Source organism: Schistocerca piceifrons, chromosome 8 (assembly GCF_021461385.2).
Source record: "Schistocerca piceifrons isolate TAMUIC-IGC-003096 chromosome 8, iqSchPice1.1, whole genome shotgun sequence".
Lineage (NCBI taxonomy): Eukaryota > Metazoa > Arthropoda > Insecta > Orthoptera > Acrididae > Schistocerca > Schistocerca piceifrons.
Genome location: NC_060145.1, coordinates 210237506 through 210263206, shown reverse-complemented (window position 1 = coordinate 210263206; position 25701 = coordinate 210237506). Strand labels below are relative to the sequence as shown.

The window sequence follows — 25701 nt, the reverse complement described above, 5'->3', positions numbered from 1 at the left end:
TTTCATCACAGTCCTCTTCAGTGAGCAATGGTCACGATTGCGCACACGTGCACGAAAACACACACACTCTTTTGTCTGCATTGTGATTTAGCAGATTATGTTTTTATGCTTTCCCTGTATGCAGTAAAATCTTCAATATGGTGCCTTTTAAAGCACCAACCACTTCAGTTAGCTTGGGCGCAAGCACCCAACATATGAGCACCAAAAATTTGCCCATATTCAAATTCTCTTATCTTTGACATAATGCACCCACAACTACACAGAACACTGTTGTGACCACAGCTGACACTTGCAACTTAATGAGACATTGCATGGACACTGTTTGTAGTCAGATACGAGAGTGCAACCTGCAAGCTTGGCAAACATCTGCTTTTATAATTCAAGTATTCATTTCTCATGGTGTACCCGTGTTTTTGTCCAACCCCGCCTGTTTAGATACTGTTGATACTAATGTGGTGATAATGCCTTAATGGAAATATTATGGTAAGCCACCATTCTAATTAAAATAACTGTAGTTGCTACATCTCTTGCAGATCTCAGTAACTTCTGAGCTATATGGGTATAAAAAATTCTTGCAGACTTGTTTATGCTCAAATCATTCAGTGTTCTGTCAAACTCTGACCACATTATTATCTCACCTATTTCTGCCACATAACTTCCAGCTCATCTGTCATACTTTGTGGTACTCCCTCTCAACCGTAAAGGCCTTTGATATGTGCTCCTACCATTTGTCAGCCATCTCTTCTACATAAATGTTTTCCATGTGCACTTAGTGGGTTAACACCTTTAGAGTTTACTTCTTTGAAGTTACTTTAATCTTCCTTTACATGTGTGAATTTTTCCTATAGTCAAATCTTCTTCCACAGTATCTTTACAATGTTCCTCTCATCCATTCTATTTATCATGGAGAACACTTAATTTAATTTTTAAGCAACATATGCTGCTTCCTTTGTACCTTATTCTTAAGCTTCGTATGTTTTCTTCTTGTATCAATAAGCTTGAGTATTTACAGTCGAGGATGGCTTCTTCATTTGTGTTTGGTTATTTCCTTCTTTATTATATTCTACTCCTCTTCTACTAGTCCATTCTTTGTGCTTTTATTTCAATTTGCTGTTCATAATTACTAGTTTGTTTCCATTTGGGTGTGCTTTGTAGTTCATGATTGATTTCTTAATCCTTGTCTAATCATGATGCAATTCAGTTGATATCTCCCTGCATATGCTTCCCCCCCAATGTACACCTTTTTCGTTGTGATTCTGGAAGAGGGCGTTCACTACGTCTAGTTGAAACTTATGGCTATAGTCTAGAAACATCTCTGTTCTACCTCTCTTTTCCCTAAGCAATACTCTCCAGCAGCCATTCATCTATCTACATCTACGGATAGATAAAAAATCTTCTCACCAAGCAGTGGCAGGAGAACCTACACACACACACACACACACACACACACACACAAAATGATTTAACTATTACAAGCTATTGGAGCCAGTGGCTCCTTCTTCTGGAGGAAGAGTTGAAGGGGAAGAAAGAGGGGTGAAGTAAAAAGAGTGGAGAGGTTTAGGAAAAGGAGCACAGTTCAGAAAAGTCACCCAGAACCTCGGGTCAGGGAAGACACACTGGACGGTATGAGAAGAAAAGACTGATTGTTGGGGGACTGCATCATATGAGATTTGAACAATCAGTCTTTCCTTCTCATCCTGTCCTGTATGTCTCCCCTGACCCAGGATTCTGGGTGACTTTCTGAACTGTACCCCTTTCCCTTTGTTTTCCTTCGCCCCTCTTCCTTCCCCTTCAACTCTTCTGCCAGAAGAAGGAGCCACTGACTCCAAAAGCTTGTAATACACTCCTGGAAATGGAAAAAAGAACACATTGACACCAGTGTGTCAGACCCACCATACTTGCTCCGGACACTGCGAGAGGGCTGTACAAGCAATGATCACACGCACAGCACAGCGGACACACCAGCAACCGCGGTGTTGGCCGTCGAATGGCGCTAGCTGCGCAGCATTTGTGCACCGCCGCCGTCAGTGTCAGCCAGTTTGCCGTGGCATACGGAGCTCCATCGCAGTCTTTAACACTGGTAGCATGCCGCGACAGCGTGGACGTGAACCGTATGTGCAGTTGACGGACTTTGAGCGAGGGCGTATAGTGGGCATGCGGGAGGCCGGGTGGACGTACCGCCGAATTGCTCAACACGTGGGGTGTGAGGTCTCCACAGTACATCGATGTTGTCGCCAGTGGTCGGCGGAAGGTGCACGTGCCCGTCGACCTGGGACCGGACCGCAGCGACGCACGGATGCACGCCAAGACCGTAGGATCCTACGCAGTGCCGTAGGGGACCGCACCGCCACTTCCCAGCAAATTAGGGACACTGTTGCTCCTGGGGTATCGGCGAGGACCATTCGCAACCGTCTCCATGAAGCTGGGCTACGGTCCCCCACACCGTTAGGCCGTCTTCCGCTCACGCCCCAACATCGTGCAGCCCGCCTCCAGTGGTGTCGCGACAGGCGTGAATGGAGGGACGAATGGAGACGTGTCGTCTTCAGCGATGAGAGTCGCTTCTGCCTTGGTGCCAATGATGGTCGTATGCGTGTTTGGCGCCGTGCAGGTGAGCACCACAATCAGGACTGCATACGACCGAGGCACACAGGGCCAACACCCGGCATCATGGTGTGGGGAGCGATCTCCTACACTGGCCGTACACCACTGGTGATCGTCGAGGGGACACTGAATAGTGCACGGTACATCCAAACCGTCATCGAACCCATCGTTCTACCATTCCTAGACCGGCAAGGGAACTTGCTGTTCCAACAGGACAATGCACGTCCGCATGTATCCCGTGCCACCCAACGTGCTCTAGAAGGTGTAAGTCAACTACCCTGGCCAGCAAGATCTCCGGATCTGTCTCCCATTGAGCATGTTTGGGACTGGATGAAGCGTCGTCTCACGCGGTCTGCACGTCCAGCACAAACGCTGGTCCAACTGAGGCGCCAGGTGGAAATGGCATGGCAAGCCGTTCCACAGGACTACATCCAGCATCTCTACGATCGTCTCCATGGGAGAATAGCAGCCTGCATTGCTGCGAAAGGTGGATATACACTGTACTAGTGCCGACATTGTGCATGCTCTGTTGCCTGTGTCTATGTACCTGTGGTTCTGTCAGTGTGATCATGTGATGTATCTGACCCCAGGAATGTGTCAATAAAGTTTCCCCTTCCTGGGACAATGAATTCACGGTGTTCTTATTTCAATTTCCAGGAGTGTAGTTAAATCCTCGTGTGTGTGTGTGTGTGTGTGTGTGTGTGTGTGTGTGTGTGTGTTCCCCTGCCACCGCTTGATGGGTAGTTTTTTTATCTATCTGTTTATGTTATATTATAAATAATTGATTATTTTCGTTATTTTACATCTATATCTAAATATAAATACATGTTCTACAAGCCACTGTACAGTGAATAATGGAGGGTACTTTGCTATGACTGCTGGTCATCCCCTTTCCTGCTTCCACTTGCAAATAGAGTGAAGCAGAAATGACTTTCTATATGCCTCCGTAAGAGATCGAATTTCTCCTATCTTTCTTTGCAATACTTATATGAAATGTACATTGGTGGTGGTAGAATCATTTGGCAGTCAGCTGATTCTCTAAATTTTCTCAATAGTGTTTTGAGAATAATGTCATTTTCCATCCAGGGATTCCCATGTGAGTTCATGAAGTCTTTCTGTAATATTAACATGTTGATTGAATTTGCTGGTAAAAAAATCAAGCAGCACATCTCTAAATTGCTTCAATGTCTTCATTTAATCCTACCTGGTTGGGATCCCAAACACTCAAGCAGTACTCAAGAATTGGTCACAATAGTGTTGTACATACAATTTTCTTTATAGATGAGCTACATTTTCCTCAAATTCTCTCAATAAACCAAAGTTTACTGTTTGCCTACTCTACTATCGACTATACATGCTTGTTCAGTTTAATATCTCTTAACAACGTAACGCCTAGATATTTAATCGTTGTGACTGTGTCAAACAGCGTACCACCAATATTGTATTTGAACATTAGAGGTTTGTTTTTTGCACTCACCTACATTAACTTACATTTTTCTGAATTTAGAACTAACGTCACACCAAACAGAAATTCTGAGTCATCATGTATTTCCCATACACTACAGCTTCATCAGCAGTCACAGATCCATCAGATCATTTATGTATATACAAAGCAAGAATGGTCCTATCACTAGGAATGTTGAATCCACTTGTTACTTTTTGTCCATGGTTCCCAGGATATTGCATGAGAAGAGGGCAACTTGATTTTTGCATGAGTGATGGTTTCTGAATTCTTGCTGATTTTTGGACAGATGCTTTTCTGATGCAAGGCAATTTGTTGTATTCCAACTTAGGATATACTCAAGAATTCTGCTGCAAACCAATGTTCAGGATATTGGTATGTAAGTTTATGGATCTGTTCTTTCACGCATCTTATATGCTGGAGTCACCTATCATCCATTGCCGCTGCCCCCCTCCCCCCCCCCCCCCCCTCCCCCCCTTTTCCCTCCCAGTCACTTGAGATTTTGTGCTTGGCAATTTTCACGATAAATGCAAGCTAAGTAAAGGGCTAATGCTGAAGAGTGCTCTCTGAAAAACTGTACCTGCCATTCTCCCCCCTTTGCGTAGGACTTTAAACTTTCATCTCCATTTCACATATTTTATCAATTCTTCTGTTTTGTCATATATTATCTTTATTTCCTCCTAATCACCATGTTATGTGGTGTATAAACCTGTACAATGGTGTTTGTTTGATTAGTTTAAACCATCAGTACAATTTTGGCAGTTTCCTACTTTCCAATTCAGGACAGTGTCAACACTGATTATATTATTAATTCATTAATGCTGATGTTATTACCCTATAATCATCTACCCAGATATCTCTGTCTCCTTTCCAGTTCACCTTCACTAATACCGAGCGAGGTGGCGCAATGATTAGACACTGGACTCGTATTCGGGAGGACGACGGTTCAATCCCGCGTCCGGCCATTCTGATTTAGATTTTCCGTGATTTCCCTAAATCATTCCAGGCAAATGCCGGGATGGTTCCTCTAAAAGGGCACAGCCGACTTCCTTCCCCATCCTTCCCTAATCCGATGAGGCCGATGACCTCGCTGTCTGGTCTCCTTCCCCAAAGAACCCAACCCAACCTTCACTAATCCCAACAAAGTTTATATTGGCCTGCTCATATCCCTCTTTTCATCATCTCATTCACTAGAACTTTCAGGCTTTAAATATTACATGCTCCTATTTGTAGAATGTTAGCACAGTTGTAGTTATATTTTGTCCATTGATCTGTTTTGCAATGATTTTTGACATTTTATGTTGAAAATTTATACAGAAATAAACAAATTTCTTGGAAATGTGTCATTTGATGCATGAAATAAGTCTTTAGTAATGTTTACTGATAATATTTTTACTCATTGATATATGATAGTCTACAATCTATTTTTTTCATACTGCTAATAATAATAAATAACATATTTGGAAGAACTGAAGACTAATTTTTTTTAGTTCATCTAAGTTCCTCTGCTCTGTTGGTTCTGTTTGTTTCAAAATTTGTACACATAGTTTTCTTCCTGTTAGTCAATAAGTTATTGTCTGTAAAATACCTTTCTGTCAATTGCAAGTCTCACTGGCTCTTTTCCCCAACTCCTTCACTACATACTAAGAAAGTTGTCATCGGCATACATGATCACTTTTTCATTTCCAGCAGTGGGCATATCATTTATATATAAGGTAAAGAGCAGAGGTCCTAGTACTGAAACATGAGCTACTCCATATTTTACCTGCAGATAATCAGGGTAGACATTTCTCTCTGTATTCCCGGATTTATGTTTTATTTCAACACACTGTTGTCTGTTTTCAACTAAGGTTTTTATATCAGCAGCTTTCACTCTTATGCCATAGCAGTCCAGTTTCTGTAGAAGAGTGTTATGGTAGACACAGTCAAAAGCTTTTGAAAGGTCTAAATAGCCGTTAGCATTAGATACTTTCTTTTACTGATCCAATGCCTCAATGATGTGTGTTATGAATTTTGTCACAGTAGTCTTGGTGGATGTTCCCTTTCTAAATCAATGTTGTGCCCCATTTAAGATGTTATACTTCTCTATAAGTTTATAAATCTATCTTTAATCACTGCATCTACTATTTTAGACAGAACAGGTGTGATCATTATGGACCTATAGTTTCTGGGGTCTCCTTTATCCCCTCCTTTGAATACTGGCACAACTTTACTCATCTTTAAACATTTTGGGAATATTCCTTGCTTCATTACTAAATTTATTCTTTTTTGTTCTCCTGATAACCCCTCACAGTCCATACCCATAGATCTGAGTGGGGGATAGGGTTTGCCTTGGAAACATCTGCAAATGAGTGGTCACCATGATCTTATTTTGGAATACTGCATGTCCTGTAGCTGCATTTTTTGTTTTTAATGCTGTAGTTCCCATTGATTTTTGCATCCTGATGCTTTTGAAAATTGCTGATTTTTGTGTGTTCAGTAGTAGTTTCTCAACCCAATGTCTAGGGGGTGCAATGACTTTGTCCATGGTCCCTCTTTTGGCAAGGCCGTTGGCAGGGTGAGGATAGTTCTTTATACCAGTAGTCTATAGTCACCAGAGCAGAATCTAATAAGCAGCGGCTGGTATCGCCTTTGGGTTAGTAATCAAAGGTATTAATCTCTAGACCATGCTGTCCATCACAACTGAAATATTAAAATAAGTATGACCTAGTGCCATCAACTGTACGATAATACTGTATATGACGAAATAAATCTCGGGTGAATGGCCTGGTATGAGTGTGCATAGGACACAATATTTCGGCAGTCCACCACGTAGCTATCATCAGGTGCGCTGATGTACTGACCGGCGGTGGGCGAGTGCCATGTATATGAAGGACAATCCCCCTCCCGCTCCTCCGTCAGGCAATTCCTATGAGTCGGTGCGGTCAGCGACCCGCGCGTTGCGGTGTAACGACGTATTTAGGTTTTCGTTTGATATATGACCATGTGCAGACTTCGTCACCCACGTCAGTTACACTCACTTCAAAAAATTATTTATATTTTTTTTAAATTGTCATAGAATGGTTCTTGAACGAAACTGTAAAACATCAGTTGAGTCGTGTGCAGAGAATTACATCACTTGGGCCAATTGGTTTTCGTAACTTTTTCGAATTTAAATTTCGTTTGTTTCTCCTCAGAAAATTATATCGACACACGTTATCTTGATCTAATCGATATCAGAATCACACATTAAATAAACTTTTTAGATTCAAAGTTTCGGCCAACGCTGTCTGAATCAATAATCTTGTCAAATATATTATTAATCCGTTCACATAACTCTTCATAAATAAATCTTCAAGACACGTGTTTCACCTTTAGTAACATACACTATTTTATTAGCTTCCTACACATACAGATGTGAACTTGAGCGTTGACAGACAGTGACTAACTTTTCAATAAGGTTAAGATCATTATGACGTCATTGTTGTACAAAAAGAGTATAAAAATTCATTTTTAATTTTTTAGAAACACGACGCAACAACTCGGTTCCAGGATCTTCTGTTGCTCCTTGGCTGTCGACCCGCGACGTATAGCGGCCAGCAATTTCCTCTCTGGTCGCGGCAACGAAGATGCTGTCCCCGTTCGTTGCGCCGATCTCTCCGTACATGAAACACATAAAAAAAATACAAAACTTTTAGATAATTCACATTTATTACAAATAATAAGAAAACACATAAACAAAAACTAAATTAAACTTATAGTCACCTGCAAACTGGGCTGACTTGGTGGATGGGTGACGTTTAATTTCGTCCCACTACAGCGTGGTCCAGATACAGCGTCTGTTCTCCCACCATCTGGGCGCTGCATCCTAGTTCTTTTCGTTCAGGTGGGTCTGCCGGCACTGCTCTTGTTATTTTTCCCTCCTCCCCCGAAGTCGCGAAACCTGCAGAGCTCTAACCAAAACAAAGCTGATGAAACCGAACATCTCCTACAGGGAAAGGGCCGCCATACGGGAGCTAAGAGAAGACCCAGACATAGTAATATTACCTGTAGACAAGGGCAACACAACAGTGATCCTATCCTGACAGGATTATGCTGAGAAGATGCGGGACCTAAATGGTGACAGTGCATACAGCAAGATGGACACCGATTCTACCAAAAGGGTCGAGAGGAAGACTCTGGCACTTCTCAAGGATTCCAGCTTCCCTGACGAGATTGCTAAGAAGCTACACCCGAGGGCTGCTGTTCCTCCTATACTTTACGGACTGCCGAAGGTGCACAAGGAATCAATTCCGTTACGTCCCATTATCAGCAATATTGGTGCCCCAACGTATCTTCTCACCAACCACCTCAAACAACTGCTTAGACCTTCGTTGGGAGATGTACACACTATATCCGTAACTCTGTGGATTTCCTGGGATGCATCAACAACCTTGCACTTAAGGAATCTGACATACTGGTGAGCTTCAACATGGTATCTCTATTCACTAAAGTTCTGTTACAAGAATCCTTGGAACTCATTAGCCAGAAATTTGACGAAGAGACCACCAACCTTTTCAGACATGTTCTGACATCAACTTACTTCTTATTTGACGGTGAATACTATGAGCAGACAGAAGGAGTAGCCATGGAGAGTTCACTCTCACCCGTTGTCGCAAATATGTACAGGGAACATTTTGAGGAGAAAGCTCTTGAATCAGCACATCTAAAGCCCACCTGTTTCTTTAGGTATGTGGATGATACCTTCGTTATCTGGCCACATGGAAGAGATAAACTGGCAGACTTCCTCACACATCTCAACTCCAAAACCGAGAATATTAAGTTGACCATGGAGATTGAAACGAATGGGATGCTCCCTTTCCTAGATGTTTTGATTAGAAGACGAGCTGATGGCACTTTGGGCCACAGCATGTATAGGAAGAAGACGCACACTGATTTGTACCTACCACCCGGCACTAAAGAATGGCGTGCTCAAAACTCTTGTACACAGAGCTCACACCATCTCCGACAGGGACAATCTCCAACAAGAATTGGACCATCTGAAGACCGTGTTTCGGAGGAACGGTTACAAGGAAGGGTGGATTTGGAAGGCTCTACATCCCATACCTGCAGCACCGGCGGAAACTGAGGATGAACCTCAGGAGGAGGCAGCCTTCGCTGTTATTCCGTTTTGTGGGGCCTTATCCAGAAAAATTGGATGCATTTTACGTAAACCCCAAGTGAATACCATCTTCCGTCCTCCAAGCAAAACCAAGAGCCTTCTTGGTAGTGTCAAGGACAACCTTGGTCTATGTAAATTAGGGGTTTATCAGATACCTTGCCAATGCGGTAGTGTATACATAGGGCAGACCATTCGTACCATTGAGTACCGATGCCGAGAACATCAACGGCACACTAGACTGCAACAGCCCAGTAAGTCTGCAACCACTGAGCATTGCCTGTCGGAACTCCACAGCATGGATTATGACCAAACCAAAGTCCTGACACAGACTTCCAAATACTGGGACTGTGTAATCAAAGAAGGCATAGAGATCAGAGTAAGGGAGCCACAACTAAATCATGACAGTGGTTACATCCTTAGCAAGGCATGGGAACTCGTGATCACCCGGATTAAGAAGAAAAACGATATTTCCCAGAGTGTACCGACTTCGGGGGAGGAGGGAAGAATAACGAGAGCGGTGCCAGCAGACCCTCCTGAACGAGAAAACTTAGGATGCAGCGCCCAGATGGCGGGAGAACGGATGCTGTACCTGGACCGCGTGCTGGGTGCAAGCTGCACTGACTCATAGAAAGCACCTGGTGGTGGAGTGGGAGGGGTATTGTCCTATATATACATGGCGCCGGCCCACTGCCAGTCAGTATATCAGTGCACCTGATGATGGCAATGTGGTCAATTGCCGAAATATTGTGTCCTATGCACACTCATACCAGGCTGTTCACCCGAGATTTATTTCGTTATAAAATACGTGTGGAGAAATTGAAGAATCACAATTTTGTATATGTTTTCCAGGGATAAAAATTTCAATGCTGTGGGTCCAGCACTGAGTCGTAGAGCCAAACAAATCTCATCTCAATTGGAAGAGTGCCAAAGTGACCGTTCTGTGCAAGAAATGAAGCGCTTTGTAGCCAGACTTCCTCATATGTTGGCTTCCAAGACTTCACTTGCCAATCGTGAGTACTATTTAAAAGCAAATCATGAAAGAGTACTGCAAACATGATTTAAAATAGAAAAAAGCTACTATAATTTTATCATCAGTTTCTTAAACATTGTTTACTGACAGTATTGGATTATAAGTAAGTGTCATAATTAGTTCAGCTATGTTATATCTAAAAAAATTATGGTTATTCCAGATACAACTATAGCAGAGCTCATAAAAGAAGTAACAGATTCAGATAGTTTCCTGGAATGCTTGCAAACAGAACAGGAATTCATGAATGGCATTGATACAGATAAAGTTCATCCCTATATAGAGGATTGTATTGCTCAACAGGAGCCTCTTATTAAGGTAAATTCAGCAGACAAACCATAAGATGAGCGAAGATATATATATATATATATATATATATATATATCTGTGTGTGTGTGTGTGTGTGTGTGTGTGTGTGTGTGTGTGGGGAGGGGGGGGTTCTTTTCATCTGATGTTTATGTTTGTGCATGCTTAGTGCATGTAGTTCATAAGATCTCAATGTAGTCACCTTGGACAAGGAAATCAACTGCATCCGACATCGTTTCACCCTCGGTTCAAACACCCCATGATCAAGTGGCCCAACCTTCCCATCTAAGCCTGCGTGCACATTTTAAGCAAGTTATCCTACCAAACTGTCACATGACTTTATACAACATGAGGCATACAACTTGAGCTGAAACATTTCAGGCATAACCATCAGACTGCTGTACGTTTAGTAGCTGACAGAATGGACTTCTATCTTTATGACAATTAGGCAACAGTGTAGAGGGCAGGAAATGAGGAAGAAATAAGTAAATGTGATGCACAAAAGAACAGAACAACTAAGTAATAATCAAGATAAGTGTGGGATTAGGTTTAAGTGTTGCAATAAACGCTTTATGGTATCAACCTTCCACATTCTGCAGATAATGTATGATAGCACTGCACGGTATACAGTGTCTTCAATGTGCTGCTGTGTAATTAAAGTCACTTTCAACATAGTCCTGTTAATGACCACCCTGGAAAGGGTAATGTAATCAAACACAATTACTAGTTAGGTTCATTTTTGTGAAAACCTCCACCCATGCAAAGATGGTTATGACAGTGACTGTTTCCATCACTTTGTTCCCATAATGACTTTTGTTTATAAATTACAGTTATGAATTTTTCATTGCCCATTGCATGCAACAAGCAGGTCCTATGATTCTGATATAAATCTCTGTGGGATGTGATCTGGCGGCCAGTCACGTGTGAGCTCTTCCATCATTGTTAAGTTTATTATTTGGATTGTTGACATGAAGCTGCGTGAATTCAGGCAACTGGAAGCCCTGTGAGTTACTCCCAGTGCGTGTGCACTATAATTGCTGTGGGCTACAGGATACTCAGTTCACCTATGAGATTAACCTGTATTTAACCCAAATAGGATGGCGGTGAGGACGACGATTCATTTGAGCGTTGTAAGTGTAACAGTAGTCTCTTTCCAAAGCCAGCTATTTTAGAGTAAAGAGTATTTTGTGTTCCACCCTGGAATGTGGCTTGCAAAAGAAATTTTAGTGTAGCATGGAACCATATCTCAGACAGACGAAGTAGGCTGGATCTGAAACGAGTTGATGATAGATGGCAAATTCAGTGTAATTACAGTGCTAACAGAGAATAATTAGGGGAGAGTTGTATTTCCATTAGATTTGTAATTTGTTAGTAGTAACATCCATGTAAGACGCTTGACTCAATCAATCAGATGGTGTTGGAAAAACAGCAATACAATGTTTCATTCTGAGACCAGTTATTATTACAAAGTTGGCAGTTACTTAGTTTTCCTGTGAAACTTTTAACTATTTTCAAATTTTCGTTGTTGCTTAAAGCGAGCTTTTTTCGCATGTGGGTGATAATGATATTGTGTTCAAATGCTACAATGCAGCAATATAAATCTATAGCATTATTAAATTGATCTGAGTTTAGTTCCATCAATCGGTGGAAGCACATCAGAATCAATACTAGCCTACAGGTCCACACGAAGCTTTTACAACAGTCTCCCCCTGTGGGTCCAGGGGTTAGAATAGGCCCGAGGTATTCCTGCCTGCCATAAGAGGCAACTAAAAGGAGTCTCTCACTTTTCGGCCCTATAAGTTCAGGTTCCATTTTCTGGTTTGACCTGCTAAATTCTACCTAAGTGCAGGCTATATGGGGAGGGATGCCTTACTTGGTGCACCAGTTATCCATAGTGCTCTTAGATTAGATCTCCTGAACCTCTTCTCGTCATGGGTTTGCATCTCTACCTGCAATTCAACTGTTTGGGCAAGGACACTTTCTCGGGTACGTCATCTTCTTCTGTTGTCTTCTGTCCTCTTTTGCCCCCCATCACAGTATTGGATTTCTCTGCACCCAATATCTAGCATTGTAGCCAGTCCGTTGTGGTGGGGACATCGTGTACCCATTTGGTGGTAGCCCCCTTGACAACACAGGAATCGGACTGCTGTTGCCTGAGCTGTAAACTCCCCACGTATGCCAAAGAATAGATGCCTGTCTTCCTGGGGCATCAAGACTCCCGGTATGGCCATCACGCCAGGTGGCCTTTGCTGTGGCTGTGTGGCGCCTGTGGTGAGAGCCCCTGATCGGAGTGGGTGGCATCAGGGCGGATGACCTGCAATGAAGTGGACTAAGTCATCTTTTGCTGGGGATCAAATGGCCCCTGCAGTCTCTAAGAAAGGAAAGGTTGATTTTCATGCTACCAAGTATGACCTTAAATCGTTTTCCTCCCTACCAACACCTTGGAAGGAACGTAGGGCTTCTGGGAGACATCCATATTCGCCACGTTACTTAGTGTGCAGCAGAACCCATGGGTACTCCTTTCTGGAAACGAAGCCTCTGTTTTTTGTTGAGCACTCAGAGGATAAGTTTGGGGAAGTGACAGCGCTGTCCAAAATGCACAATATGTCGGTTTTCATTCAGATGGCATCACCAACCCAGTCCCCAGTGTTACTCGCCTTTGACAAGCTGGGTAATATTTCTGTTTTGATCACTCCCCACAAAAGCCTCAGTATTGACCAAGGAATTATTTTTCATCGTGACCTGCTGCGACAATCGGATGACAAGCTTCATGCCAATTTAGAATGGTGGGGTGTTTATTTCGTATGGCGCATTTACAGGGAATCCAAAGACAATGGGGTTGCCACCGGTGCATTCATCTTGGCCTTTGAGGGTGATTCGTTGCCTGAAAGGGTCAAGGTGATGGCTTAATGATGTGACATCAAACCCTATGTCCCTCCCCCTATACGGTGCTTAAAATGTTGGAAATTCAGGCACATCTTCTCTGTGTCCTTCTAACTCCACATGTAGAGATTGCAGATGTTCGCTACATCCGAATACTCCATGTACGCCTCCTCCCATCTGTGTGAACTGTGGACAGCATCACTTCCCATGCTCGCTGGACTGACCAGTGCTCCAAAAGGAACAAAAAATTATAAAATACAAGACCCTGGACAGGTTGTCTTACCGCAAGGCTAAACTCAAGTATGAAAGACTTAACCCTGTTCCCATGCGATCTTCTTATCCTGCTGCCATGACGGCGTTGCCATTGGTGATGCCGTTACGCCCACCATCTCAGGTTACTCCAGTGGGCCGTCAGGGCCGCCCATCTTCCTACCCCCTCCAGTTGGCTGGTGGCATGTCTTCTTCTGTTGCTCTCAAAACTTCTACTTTGGGAGCATCACCCCCCAATGTGCTGGTGACATTGGTCCCCTCCCCCCAGCTGGAGAAGAAACGGCCCTCTCCGGCTCATCTTATGCAGAAGTAAGCCCTTGGGACTCTACTTCCCCCCGCCCCCCCCCCCCTCTGCCCCAGTGGTCCAGTGGACACCAACCAGTGGTTGAAAGAGCCACTGGCTACTGGTCAAAGGGGCTTCAAGGTCTTCCCCTGTCCCTGAAGCGACTTCTGAGGAGCCCTCCCAGCAAGCCCCTAAGGAGCAGCGAGAGGGCAAAATTTAAAAAGAAGTAGTTGTCGAAGAAACAGGAGCCTCCAGTGGCCCTTACGGCAGCACTCCCCCACAGCTCTGCGTATGAGAATGAGGTGTAGCTTCCGGCATACCCTGAGGACCTAGACCTCGCCGATGCCTCGGATGCCATGGTACTGAATGCCAACACTCACCCAGTGATGACAGGTGATGCTGAGGCCTAATTTGCCTCCTTGGTCACTCCCTGCCACGCCGGACGACAGAAAGTGTCATTCGCCTCTGGAACTGCGGTGGGTTTTCCTCCCTCCTGGCTGAGTTACATCAACTTTTAAGCAGTATCCCAGCTTTTTGCATTGTCCTTCAAGAGACCTTGTTTCCTGCAACGTGGACCCCCACCCTTCGTGGCCATCAGGGGTACTACAAAAACCATCCTGCGTATGACAGACTGTCAGGTGGAGTATGTATTTTCATCCTTACCTCTGTCTGTAGTAAACCTGTGCCCCTTCGAACACCTTTAGAAGCTGTGGCTGCCAGGGTGAGGACAACACAGGAAATTACCATCTGTAATGTCTACCTTCCTCCAGGTGGTGAAGCTCCACCCTATGTTTTGGCTGCAGTAATTTCACAACTTCCCCATCTTTTCTCCTTCTGGGTGATTTTAATGCCCATAACCCTTTGTGGGGTGGAGCTAAGGTTAATGGCTGTGGCAGAGATGTTGAGGACGTACTCATTCGCCTCAACCTTTGCCGCCTCAATACAGGTGCCCCCACACATTTCAGTGTGGCACATGGCACATATTCAGCCATTGGTCTCTCAGTTTGCTGTCCAGGCCTTCTCCCAGCTATACACTGGAGAGCACATGACTGCCTGTGTGGTAATGACCACTTCCCCATCTTCCTGTCACGCCCCCGGCATCATGCCCATGGACGCGTACCCAGATGGGCTTTAACCAAGGCAGATTGGGAAGCCTTCACTGCTGCTGTCGTCTGAAACTGCGGCAGTCATTGAGGAGGCTCTACAGTGACATACATGGCACCATTCTCTGCAGTACCTAATAGCTTTTAAATGGCTCCGTGGCCGCATTTGACAGCTTATAAAGAGACGGAAACAAGAGTGTGGGGAGAGATGCATCTCGAACATTGGGTGGAATATGTCACCTTCCCAAGTCTGATCGGAGATCAAACGTGCTTTTGGGTACCAGACCCCAACAGGTGACCCTGACAGTAACATCACTGGCATCTTATCTACCATCACAAACGTGATTGCCGATCACTTTGTTGAGTACTATGCTTGAGCCTTGGTGTCGGAGAATTACTCCCCAGCCTTTCGCACCCTCAGATGGCAGATAGAAAGGAAAGCCCTCTCATTCACAGTGAACCCTATAATGCCCCATTTACAGAGTGGGATCTCCTCAGCAGCCCTGCACATTGCTCGGATACAGCTCCTGGGCCAGACTGGATCCACAGTCAGATGATTAAACATCTCTCATCTGACTACAAGCGACAGCTCCTCGTCATCTTCACCGGATCTGGTGCCATGGCATCTTTCCATCACAATGGCGGGAGAGCACCATCATTCCAGTGCTCTAACCCATTAAAAGCCCACTTGACGTGCATACCACATCAGCCTCACCAATGTTCTTTGGAAGCTGCTGGAATGTGTGGTGTGTCAGTGGTTGTGTTGGGTCCTGGAGTCACGTGGCCTACTGGCTCCGTGCCAGGGCAGTTTCCACCAGGGTTGCTCTACCACTGATAATCTTGTATCCCTCGAGTCTGCCATCTGATTAGCCTTTTCCAGCCACCAACACCTTGTTGCTGACTTTTTTGATTTATGAAAAGCGTAAGACACCACTTGGCGACATCATATCTTTGCCACATTATACGAGTGAGATCTCTGAGACCCAATCCTGATTTTTATCCAAAATTTCATGTTGCTTCATACTTTCTGTGTCCAAGTTGGTACCTCCCGTAGTTGCCCCTATATCCAGGAAAATGGGATCCCACGGGGCTCTGTATTGAGTGTATCTCTATTTTTAGTGGACTTTAACGGTCTAGCAGCAGCTGTCGGGCCGTCCGTCTCACCTTTTCTGTTCAAGTACTCAAAAGATGTAGTTCTGACCACAGTACTTTTTACATGCAAACATGTAATCTTATATAAAAAGCAGTTCTGGATGTGAGCTACAGAATTTTGTTGTCAGTTTTCCAATAAATATGTTTGGAGAAATCATTGCCTGTCAACTTCATGTGATGAAAATGTGAAAAACAGCTTAGGAACTAAGGCAATATTTATGTCTCTGGATCACATTTCATGAAACGTAATGTAATCATCATTATTTCAAAAATAGTTTGAACAAATTCCCCTTCCTCTGTTGTATAGTCTGCAAAGGGAATGGTATGCTTGGAAGGTCAAAGATGCATTTAGGGACTACTTGAGATAACCTCTGTTCCTTTATCCTTTGTATGTCTTCCTCTGGAGGTCAGGGAAGGGGTGGGGCAGACTGTAATAAATTTAAATTAAAGGAGTAAAACATTGCAATACAACCTCCACTGCCAAGTTATTGACTATAAGACATCTGAAATGGTGGGTAAGCTGCAAGGTGACAAATTTATGGTGTAAAGCAGTAGCATTGATTGGTTCTGGATGACATGGCAGTCCTCATCAGCCAGACCAACATATAGTCTACAGGTTTTGTGGAAGATACACTCCTGAATATGTAACAATAATGGAAATTCGGGGATGGACCAATACGTGAAGTAAGAGAAAAGCAACCACTCACCTGTAGTGGATTGATGTGTGGAGCACAGAAACACACAACTGAAAACAGCACTAGTTTTTGAACACTGGCTCTTTTTCTAGCAGAAGTGCACACTCTTAGACACACGAATACACATACACCGAAACACACACTCCCATGGCCATGGCAAGATTGATGATTGATACCTGATTATTGAAAGCCATTGCCTGGGCTGATGGAGCTGAGAAGGGGTTGGTAAGGGCGCAAGGAGTTGATAGCCGGAAAAGGGTGGGAGGGGGACAAAAAGAGAGAAAGTTGAAGATGATGGAGGAAAGGGAGAGTAGAGTGGGGGGGGGGGGGGGGACTGGGGGAGGTTGAAGAGTGATGGGAGAAGACAGTGCAATATCTGGATGGAGAAGAATGATCTGGAAGAAGAGAGGAGGGAAAACGTAAGATGAGGCAGTGGAAAAAGGCAGCAGAGTTTCGAGCCAAGGGGATTGTGTGAGTGCAAGAGATAAACGTTTGAGACACAATTATGATCTGTGTAGTTCAGAGAAAATTGTGCTGGAAATGAGTGTGCAGATGGCCTGTGCACTGAAGCACTTGTCATTTGTGTTGTGGTTTGCATTATGTTCCGCATTGCAGTTTGTCACAGTTTCACAGTGGCTGTTCATAAGAGTTACAGTTGGTTACTTGTCATGCCTATGTAGAATGCTATGCAGTATTTGCAGTATAGCTGATGTATAACATGACCACTTTCACACATGGCCATATCTTCTATTGGATAGGATATACCTACGACTGGACTGCAGTAGAAGATGGTGAATGGTTGTACAGACAGTTTCTGCATCTTGGCTGATGCCAAAGGAATGACGCCTGGGTTGCAGGGTTGGGTGCAGGATTGGAATAGAAATGGCACAAGACATTCTGTAGGTAATGTAAATGGCAGAACATTAATTTGGCAGATGTGGGTAGGATATCCTTCATTTCAAGACATGACAGTAGGTAGTCAGAAGCCCTGAAGGAGCATAAGATTGAGCTTTTTAAGGCCAGTGTTATACTGGATGATTAGATGGGTGCTGTTCGGCAACTAGTTAAAATGTATAGTGGTGTCAGAGGAATTGATGGCAGGGGTGATCTGTTTATGGATGACCTGGGTAGGATCTTGTCTGACAGTGAAGGTTCTACTTTCCATGACAGATGCAGCATCCACAGGTGGTGACATTGTAAGGATGAGACTTTTTGACATGGAATGGAAGACAGCCATCAAAGCAGAGGTACTGTTGGCGGTTGGTCATGGGTTATGGTTCATTCCCTTGTGGTCAGCCCAGTTGCAAGACCTGTCCCATACATCTACCCACAACCTCCGAACACAGTTCAGTTCCAGGCATCTCCTATCCAGTAAAATATAGGGCAGTGTATGAAAGCAGTCATGATATACACTATGTGATCAAAAGTATCCGGACACCCCCAAAAACATACATTTTTCATATTAGGTGCATTGTGCTGCCACCTACTGCCAGGTACTCCATATCAACGACCCCAGTAGTCATTAGACATCGTGAAGAGAGCAGAATGGGACACTCGGCAGAATTCATAGTCTTCAAACATGGTCAGCTGATTGGGTGTCATTTGTATCATACATCTGTATGTGAGATTTCCACACTCCTAAACATCCCTAGGTCCACTGTTTCCGATGTGCTAGTGAAGTGGAAATGTGAAGGGACACGTACAGCACAAAAGCATACAGGCCGACCTCGTCTGTTGACTGATGGAGACTGCCAACAGTTGAAGAGGGCCGTAATGTGTAATAGGCAGACATCTATCCAGACCATCGCACAGGAATTCCAAACTACATTAGGTTTCACTGCAAGTACTATGGCAGTTAGGTGGGAGGTGAGAAAACTTGTGTTTCATGCTCGAGTGGCTGCTCATAAGCCACACATCATGCCGGTGAATGTCAAATGATGTCTCGCTTGGTGTAAGGAGCATAAACATTGGACGACTGAACAGTGGAAAAACGTTGTGTAGAGTGATGAATCATGGTACACAGTGTGGCGATCTGATGGCAGGGTTTGGGTGGGGCAAATGCCCGGTGAACATCATCTGCCAGCATGTGTAGAGTGCCAACAGGAAAGTTAGGAGGTGGTGGTGTTATGGTGTGGTCTTGTTTTTCATGGAGGGAGCTTGTACCTCTTGTTGGTTTGCATCGCACTATTATGGTACAGGCCTACATTGATGTTTTGAGCAACTTCTTGCTTCCTACTGTTGAAGAGCAATTTGGGGATGGTGACTGCATCTTTCAACACAATCGAGCACCTGTTCATAATGCGCGGCCAGTGGCGGAGTGGTTACATGACAGTAACATCCCTGTAATGGACTGGCATGCACAGAGTCCTGACCTGAATCTTATAGAACCCCTTCAGGATGTTTTGGAATGCCAACTTTGTGCCAGGCCTCACTGACTGACATCGATACCTCTCCTCAGTGGAGCACTCCGTGAAGAATGGACTGACATTCCCCAAAAAACGTTTCAGCACCTGATTGGACAAATGCCTGGGAGAGTGAAAGCTGTCATCAAGACTAAGGGTGGGCTAACACCATATTGAATTCCAGCATTACCGATGGAGGGTATCATGAAATTCAAAGTAATTTTCAGTCAGGTGTCCAGATATTTTTGATCACATAGTGTATATCAACTATGTGCAATTACTGTACAGCATTCTATTTGGGCCTGACAAATGACCAACTGTATATTCACATGAATGGCCACTGCCAAACTGTGGCAAACCACAGACTTCACATCCAGTTGCCAAACATGCTGTACACTACTACACAAATGACTTCAACAGCTGCTTCACTATGTGGGTCATTTGTGTATTCCCTTCCAGCACAAGTTTCTCTGAACTATGTGAATGGAAATTCTCTCTCCAACATACCAAGCACTCTCAGAATTCACCTGACGTTTACCTCTGCTGTCCTGTTCCCACCACCTCACTATATCTATTCTCTTCACTCTTCTGTCTATATCGCTTCATCTCCATCCTGATCATGCACTGTCTTCTACCGTCCTCTCCCCCCACGAGCAGGCACATTCTCTCTCTCTCTCTCTCTCTCTCTCTCTCTCTCTCTCTCTCTCTCTCTCTCTCTGGCAATAATACATCCCCTCCTCTGACTCCTGTTTTGATTCGGAATAGTTCAAAAAGTCCTCCCAAAAAATTAACTTTTGATGTGTTGTTCAGAGTTTGTTTGAAAAGTTCTTTTTTTTTTTTTTTTTTTTTTTTTGTCGGTGTGGAATTCCTCTAATAAACAGAACTGCACATGCCTGTCTACAGAATAATATGTCTTTATGAAATCAACAAAAATTATTAATTTGTTTACTTTTGTGAATGTGGATACTGATATTAAATTATAGAATTTGTTTCTGCAAATAATATCCAATTTTAACCCCACCTGGTACTCTTTAATTGAGCTGTTTGGAATTACAACTATATATTCCAATTAGTTATTATTCCATCCTAGACTTTCCGTTATTTAATTTTGACTAAATGGTCTGTTTATTTTTCCAAGTCATTTAGTAGGGCTTGAGAACAGAGTTACAGCTGACTGAACATGAGTAAAGTCCTCTGTAATTGTTTATATATGATTTGTCCTCTTTCTTATGAAGTGGTGAATTAATGCCCACATCCATTTTTTGGGATATTCTCACTGCACAAAATACCCTGTAATATTTCTTGATGAGCAACCAACACTACCACCACCACCACCACCACCACCACCAGTCCTCATTTTGCTTCTACTAATGAAAAGATCTGTGTCTCCCCTCTACTGCTATCTGATAATTTATGTATGAACAAATTCGCTACCATATTTGAAGATCCCCCATTTTGAGGCTTTTCTTCTATGGTATAGATATTTGATGTGAGCCTCTGGTTTGTTATACAGTGTGTCTCTGCTAAGATCTGTCAGGTGCATTTTCTCTGGTGTTTGAACAGCTATTTACAGTTTCATTTTTTCATTGTGCCCAAACAGATAGTGCTCATCATGTCTTTTGTGCGACTCCCAGTTTCAATAGAAAGTGCCAGTTAGTTTCCCATTACAAACAAAATGATTTTTGAAGTGGAATTTTATGTGCCTATTTGACAGAGCAGTCTCAGAGTATTCTAGTCCAATATTCATTTTATAGATATGTATTAACTGGAACAGTAAAACACTAAGAACAGCAAGTACTCCAGCAGTGACAGCACTGCTCTGGCCTGCACTGAGTGGTTGCCAAGCATCCAGCACTACTGAGTTGCTGCTGGATTGCTGTTCATTGTTCATGTTTTAATGTCCCTGTTAATACATACTGATAAAATGAAAATCAGACTAGGCTAATCAGAATGTGAAATTTCGTTTGAAAAATAATCTTGTCTGTAATGGGAAACCGACACTGTCGCATGAAAGACGTGACGAGCAGTAATTGCTGGGCCTGATTCCAGCATGCATTGCAAAAACAAAATTGCAAGCGTTTGTGGAAACACTGGAGAAAAATGTGCCTGATGACTCTTAGGAAACATACACAGTATAGGTAGGTGAGACTCACTTTATGCAAAAAGGGTGTGTTTAATGTTATATCACTGTGTCTTACTAACTAGACGTCTATGCTCCACACAAAGGCCTTGTCAAGATTGTAGAAATACCTATAGGATTGCTTCTGTTTCTTAGCTCAGGCAGGACTTCATTTCAGAGATCACAAATTGCTTTCTCTACAGAGAGTAATTTACAAAAGCTAAACTAAGAAGCACGTAAAAAGTTATACTATGAAAAATAAATCAGTGTTGTGTTGTAAGCTGTTTAATCAAAAGTTTTTGAAAATGTTGTCTGAACTAAATACAGATTTTTATTTAGTGGTAATTTGTTTGTGACTATTTTTATGGATTGTTCTCAGTCTGCATATTAAAGACGGTAAGAAAATATGCCTCAAGTCATTACTTGATTAGCAGTGTTGTACCACTGCTTTTCTTAGCCTAGCAAAAGTGTCCCATGACTGACTTAGCAGAAAATCGTCATGGTAGGGTGACACAAAAAACTGTAGCTGTGGGGGCCCGTATGCACTCTTGCACAAGAAGTCATGATGAGACTATGCCGACATTGTAGAAGTCATCAACCATGTCTTCTGAATAGCGAAGTTGCGACACCATCACAGCACAGCCGTGGCTGTGATACAACTGGTGTAGCAGAAGGATTGGAACAGTAGGCAGACATATCATGATTGTCCAACAACCATGCCTTGCGCTTCGGTTGTGGTGTGATTTAGGGAAGAAAAATGCTGCCATTCAAAAACAGTATTGGACCGTGCTTTGTACTCTGCACTCTTATGTCCATCCTGCACTGAGGCACATATCTGTCCAACTAACATGGCTGAATTTGCAGAACCTGTCATAACGGAGTGCTGACCAGCTGCCTTGGAGCTAGTGTGACGCTACACCACTGGAGTGCTGACCATGTAACCTCACTGCCTACTGGGTGAGGAGATGCTTTACTCTGGCTGAGGCAGTGCTGCATGCTGGCCCTGACAAGAGGCCACTTGCTGATCTAAGCACACTCCACCAACCAAGAGTAGCATGTGTCTTGGGTGTGCTGAACGTCACTTGACAACACTGACTGTTCTATCTTTCTTGTGAAATAATTGTATTTATGTAAGTACTGATTTTATGACTGGATATTGCACATCCTCCTGGTCCTTACCCACTGCGTTGCTTCAAGCAGACATTGTATGGGGAAGAAAATGTCATGATCTCTAGAAGGATGGCCCCACCACCCACCATAGATGCCCACATTCGATATAAGAAGTTGCCACTGCAACATTGACAACCACTGTCAGTGGATGGAGAAATGGTAGATGCTTCTGTCTACATTTGGTGCCAGAAGTGGCCATATGGACTGAAGACAATGTCAACACACAGTGTACATTGTCATCACCACAGTAGAGTGAACAGACTGTTCTCACCCCCCCCCCCCCCCCTCACCCCTCCAAGTATCTTGGTGAATCAGTTGGTCTTCTGCCTGATATTCAATTGTGTGTTTGTCTGCAGATTGTGTCATTAGGATTGGACAATGATTTGAGGTTATGTCCAGTGAATTATGAAAGGAGCATATGCTAGTGTGTGCCTAATTAGTGTTGGCATGTAACTTATTGTGAGCAAGGGGTATTACCCATTGTTTGGAAGCATATAAAGTGTTAGCCATGAGTAGACACTCTTGTGGAGAAATTTGATTACAGCAAAAAGAGTTATGATAGTCTTACATTGAAGTATCCTTGCCATCCTATTTTGTTTTCCTGTTGTTTGTTGTGTATTAGATAAAGATTTCACAGTGTTTGTGTTGGAAACATGCGATTACTTTAGAGGGAACTTTGTGAGCTGTAACAGTTCAATTATCTCAGTTGAGAGCAAATGCACATAAGCAATTGAAGGTTAGAAGAGGTGACAGGACTTTGTCCGGTTTACCTGCTCCCGCACTGGGTCAAACTCCCATTGGTCTAGTTAATCCAGTTGCCAGTTTTATAAACAGAAGACAGAAAAGAAATGAAGAGAGGGCAGCTAGATGTGCAGAGCAGAGTATTGATCAAGGGGTAAATTACTGCAAGCTTAAGAAGAGGAGAAATCAAATAAAGATAGTACTTGAATGAAAGCAGTCAAGGAAAAGAAGTTAATATGCAGAGTTTCATTGCAGCAGAAAGTACTGAGATTGTAGAGGTTAAGGAAAATAATGTGCAATTTTCAGCTCTATGTCTTCTGTGAATTTAGATTCTATATCAGGTGTAGTGCCAGACAAAGTAAATATGTGTTCTACATATATAGATGGATTTTATTTATTATAGAACACAAGAATCTATAAATATTATTTATTGCAGCATTGAAATAAAGTAGGCAGATACTGGTCCATTTTTGAGGAACTAAATTGATCAGCATTTGAATTGTAAAATATTTACCTCACTTTAGTTCCACTATGTTTGTAGTGTACGTGATTATGATTGTAACTGATAAAATGAAGATATTTGTTCAATTTACATATATTCTTTCATTAATAAAGATTTTTTTGTAATTTTATAACATTTTCAGAATACACAACTGTATTGTGAGAGATACAGCCTATGTTGTTCGTAGAACATCTTGCATAGACCTCTGTAAAAAACTTTGTAAACTCCGTTTAATCGTATATATGCTTACTAATGTCAATTATAATTAAGTGTTTCTCTCTTCTTAAAAACAAAAATAAATAAATCAATAAAAATAGACGAAGACATGATACGGAAAGTGATGGTGGTATAATAATAATAATAATAATAATAATAACAGTATCTGCTTAAACTTAAAGTACTGGGGTACTCTTGCTTTCAACAGTTTGTTAAAGATATTTAGTGTCTTGTGGGTGATATTGTGTGGTTTGAATACACTAAAGAAGTTTGCCATGAGCAACTCCCAACTACTTCATTGAAAAGAAACCCCATACTGTATTCCTTGTGCAGGACTTTGTAGTTTTCTGACCTTCTTCCTGCCTACCAGCCATCACATTACAGTCACAGAGACTGGCAATCGTAGAGACTGGGGAAACAGGCAAACTACACAGCAGACTATAATTTTCAACTGAAAAAGCTCTCTCTCTCTCTCTCTCTCTCTCTCTCTCTCTCTCTCTCTCTCTGTGTGTGTGTGTGTGTGTGTGTGTGTGTGTGTGTGTGTGTGTGTGTGTGTGATATTTGTAATCTTATGCTAGTTAAAATGAGGTAAATTTTAAATTTTCAAGATTTGATGAACAACTTAACTAGTTGCCACATCGTAGGGATGTGAAAACACACTCTCAGAGCACTTTCTGTTTTAAAATGTGTGAACCATAAGACAAGGGAAGTGGATGTAACACCCTAGACTTCTGTCATGGTTGTGTTGGTTTCACTTTCAGAAAATCATGAATGTCATCGTAAGAAGTTTTCTTCTGCTTTGTTGACCATGGCATACAGCTAGATCCCTCCCCCCCAAAAATAAATAAATAAATAAATAAAAAAATAAAATCTGCCACAGCATACACCAACTATCGACCCCCCAGGGGGTCCACAACTCTTGTGGACACGTGCGTAGCGAGCACGGGACCCCGAGCTAATGTGGCCCTCCTTCCTTTCCGGGCTGCATACCTTCCCTTCCCTTTCCGCATCCCTCCCCGTCCCCCATCTTTGCCCCCCCCCCCTCACCTCTGGCTCTTTCCTTCCCTTTCTCCCCCTCTGGGAGTATGGTTTGTGCCTACGTCCGGAGACGGACGCTCGAAACTGTTCCAATTTCCTTGCTTTCTACACTTGGAAGTCCTCGTCCTTCCTCTGTCCTTCTCTTTTCCTTCCCTCTTCTCCTTGCCCTTTTCTCCGCTGCGGCGTTTGAGACCCCCTCTTCTTTCCTTTCCCTTTCTCTTTTTTCCTCCCTGTGCGTGTCTGAAGGCCGACCCACGCACTTCCATGCGTAGCCGGTGACGGGGTAACGCGTAATTCCCCGCCCCGGGTAGACAGGTAGGACACGTACGTACCCCCTGGTAACGGCCAGGCCCAGGGAGGGGTGATTACCCGAGCTGATACCTTCCGAAAGTGCCGATTGGTCCCTCCGTCCGTTTGTCGGGAGGCGTGACCTGAGGTGTGAACAATCACCTAAGGCGGGTGTGCCCTCGGTGAGGGCCCCCACAAGGGAGGAGCGTGCCATCGGAGACGCCGGTAATCATGGGGGATTCTTCCGCAATGGTTTCCTCACCTTCCACTATGTCTGCTCACAAACGTAAGTTCACTGAGTCT

The 25701-nt window shown here is 43.3% G+C and overlaps 1 protein-coding gene across 1 annotated transcript in view; it reads left to right on the top strand.

Annotated features, from left to right (window-relative positions):
- LOC124711862 (vacuolar protein sorting-associated protein 33A) overlaps window positions 1–25701 on the top strand; it is a 118811-nt gene that overhangs the window by 64443 nt on the left and 28667 nt on the right. Inside the window, exons 7-8 of the mRNA XM_047242099.1 lie at window positions 10053–10213; window positions 10394–10548. Of these exons, the coding sequence (XP_047098055.1) occupies window positions 10053–10213; window positions 10394–10548 (316 nt within the window). The remainder of the gene's footprint in view (window positions 1–10052; window positions 10214–10393; window positions 10549–25701) is intronic.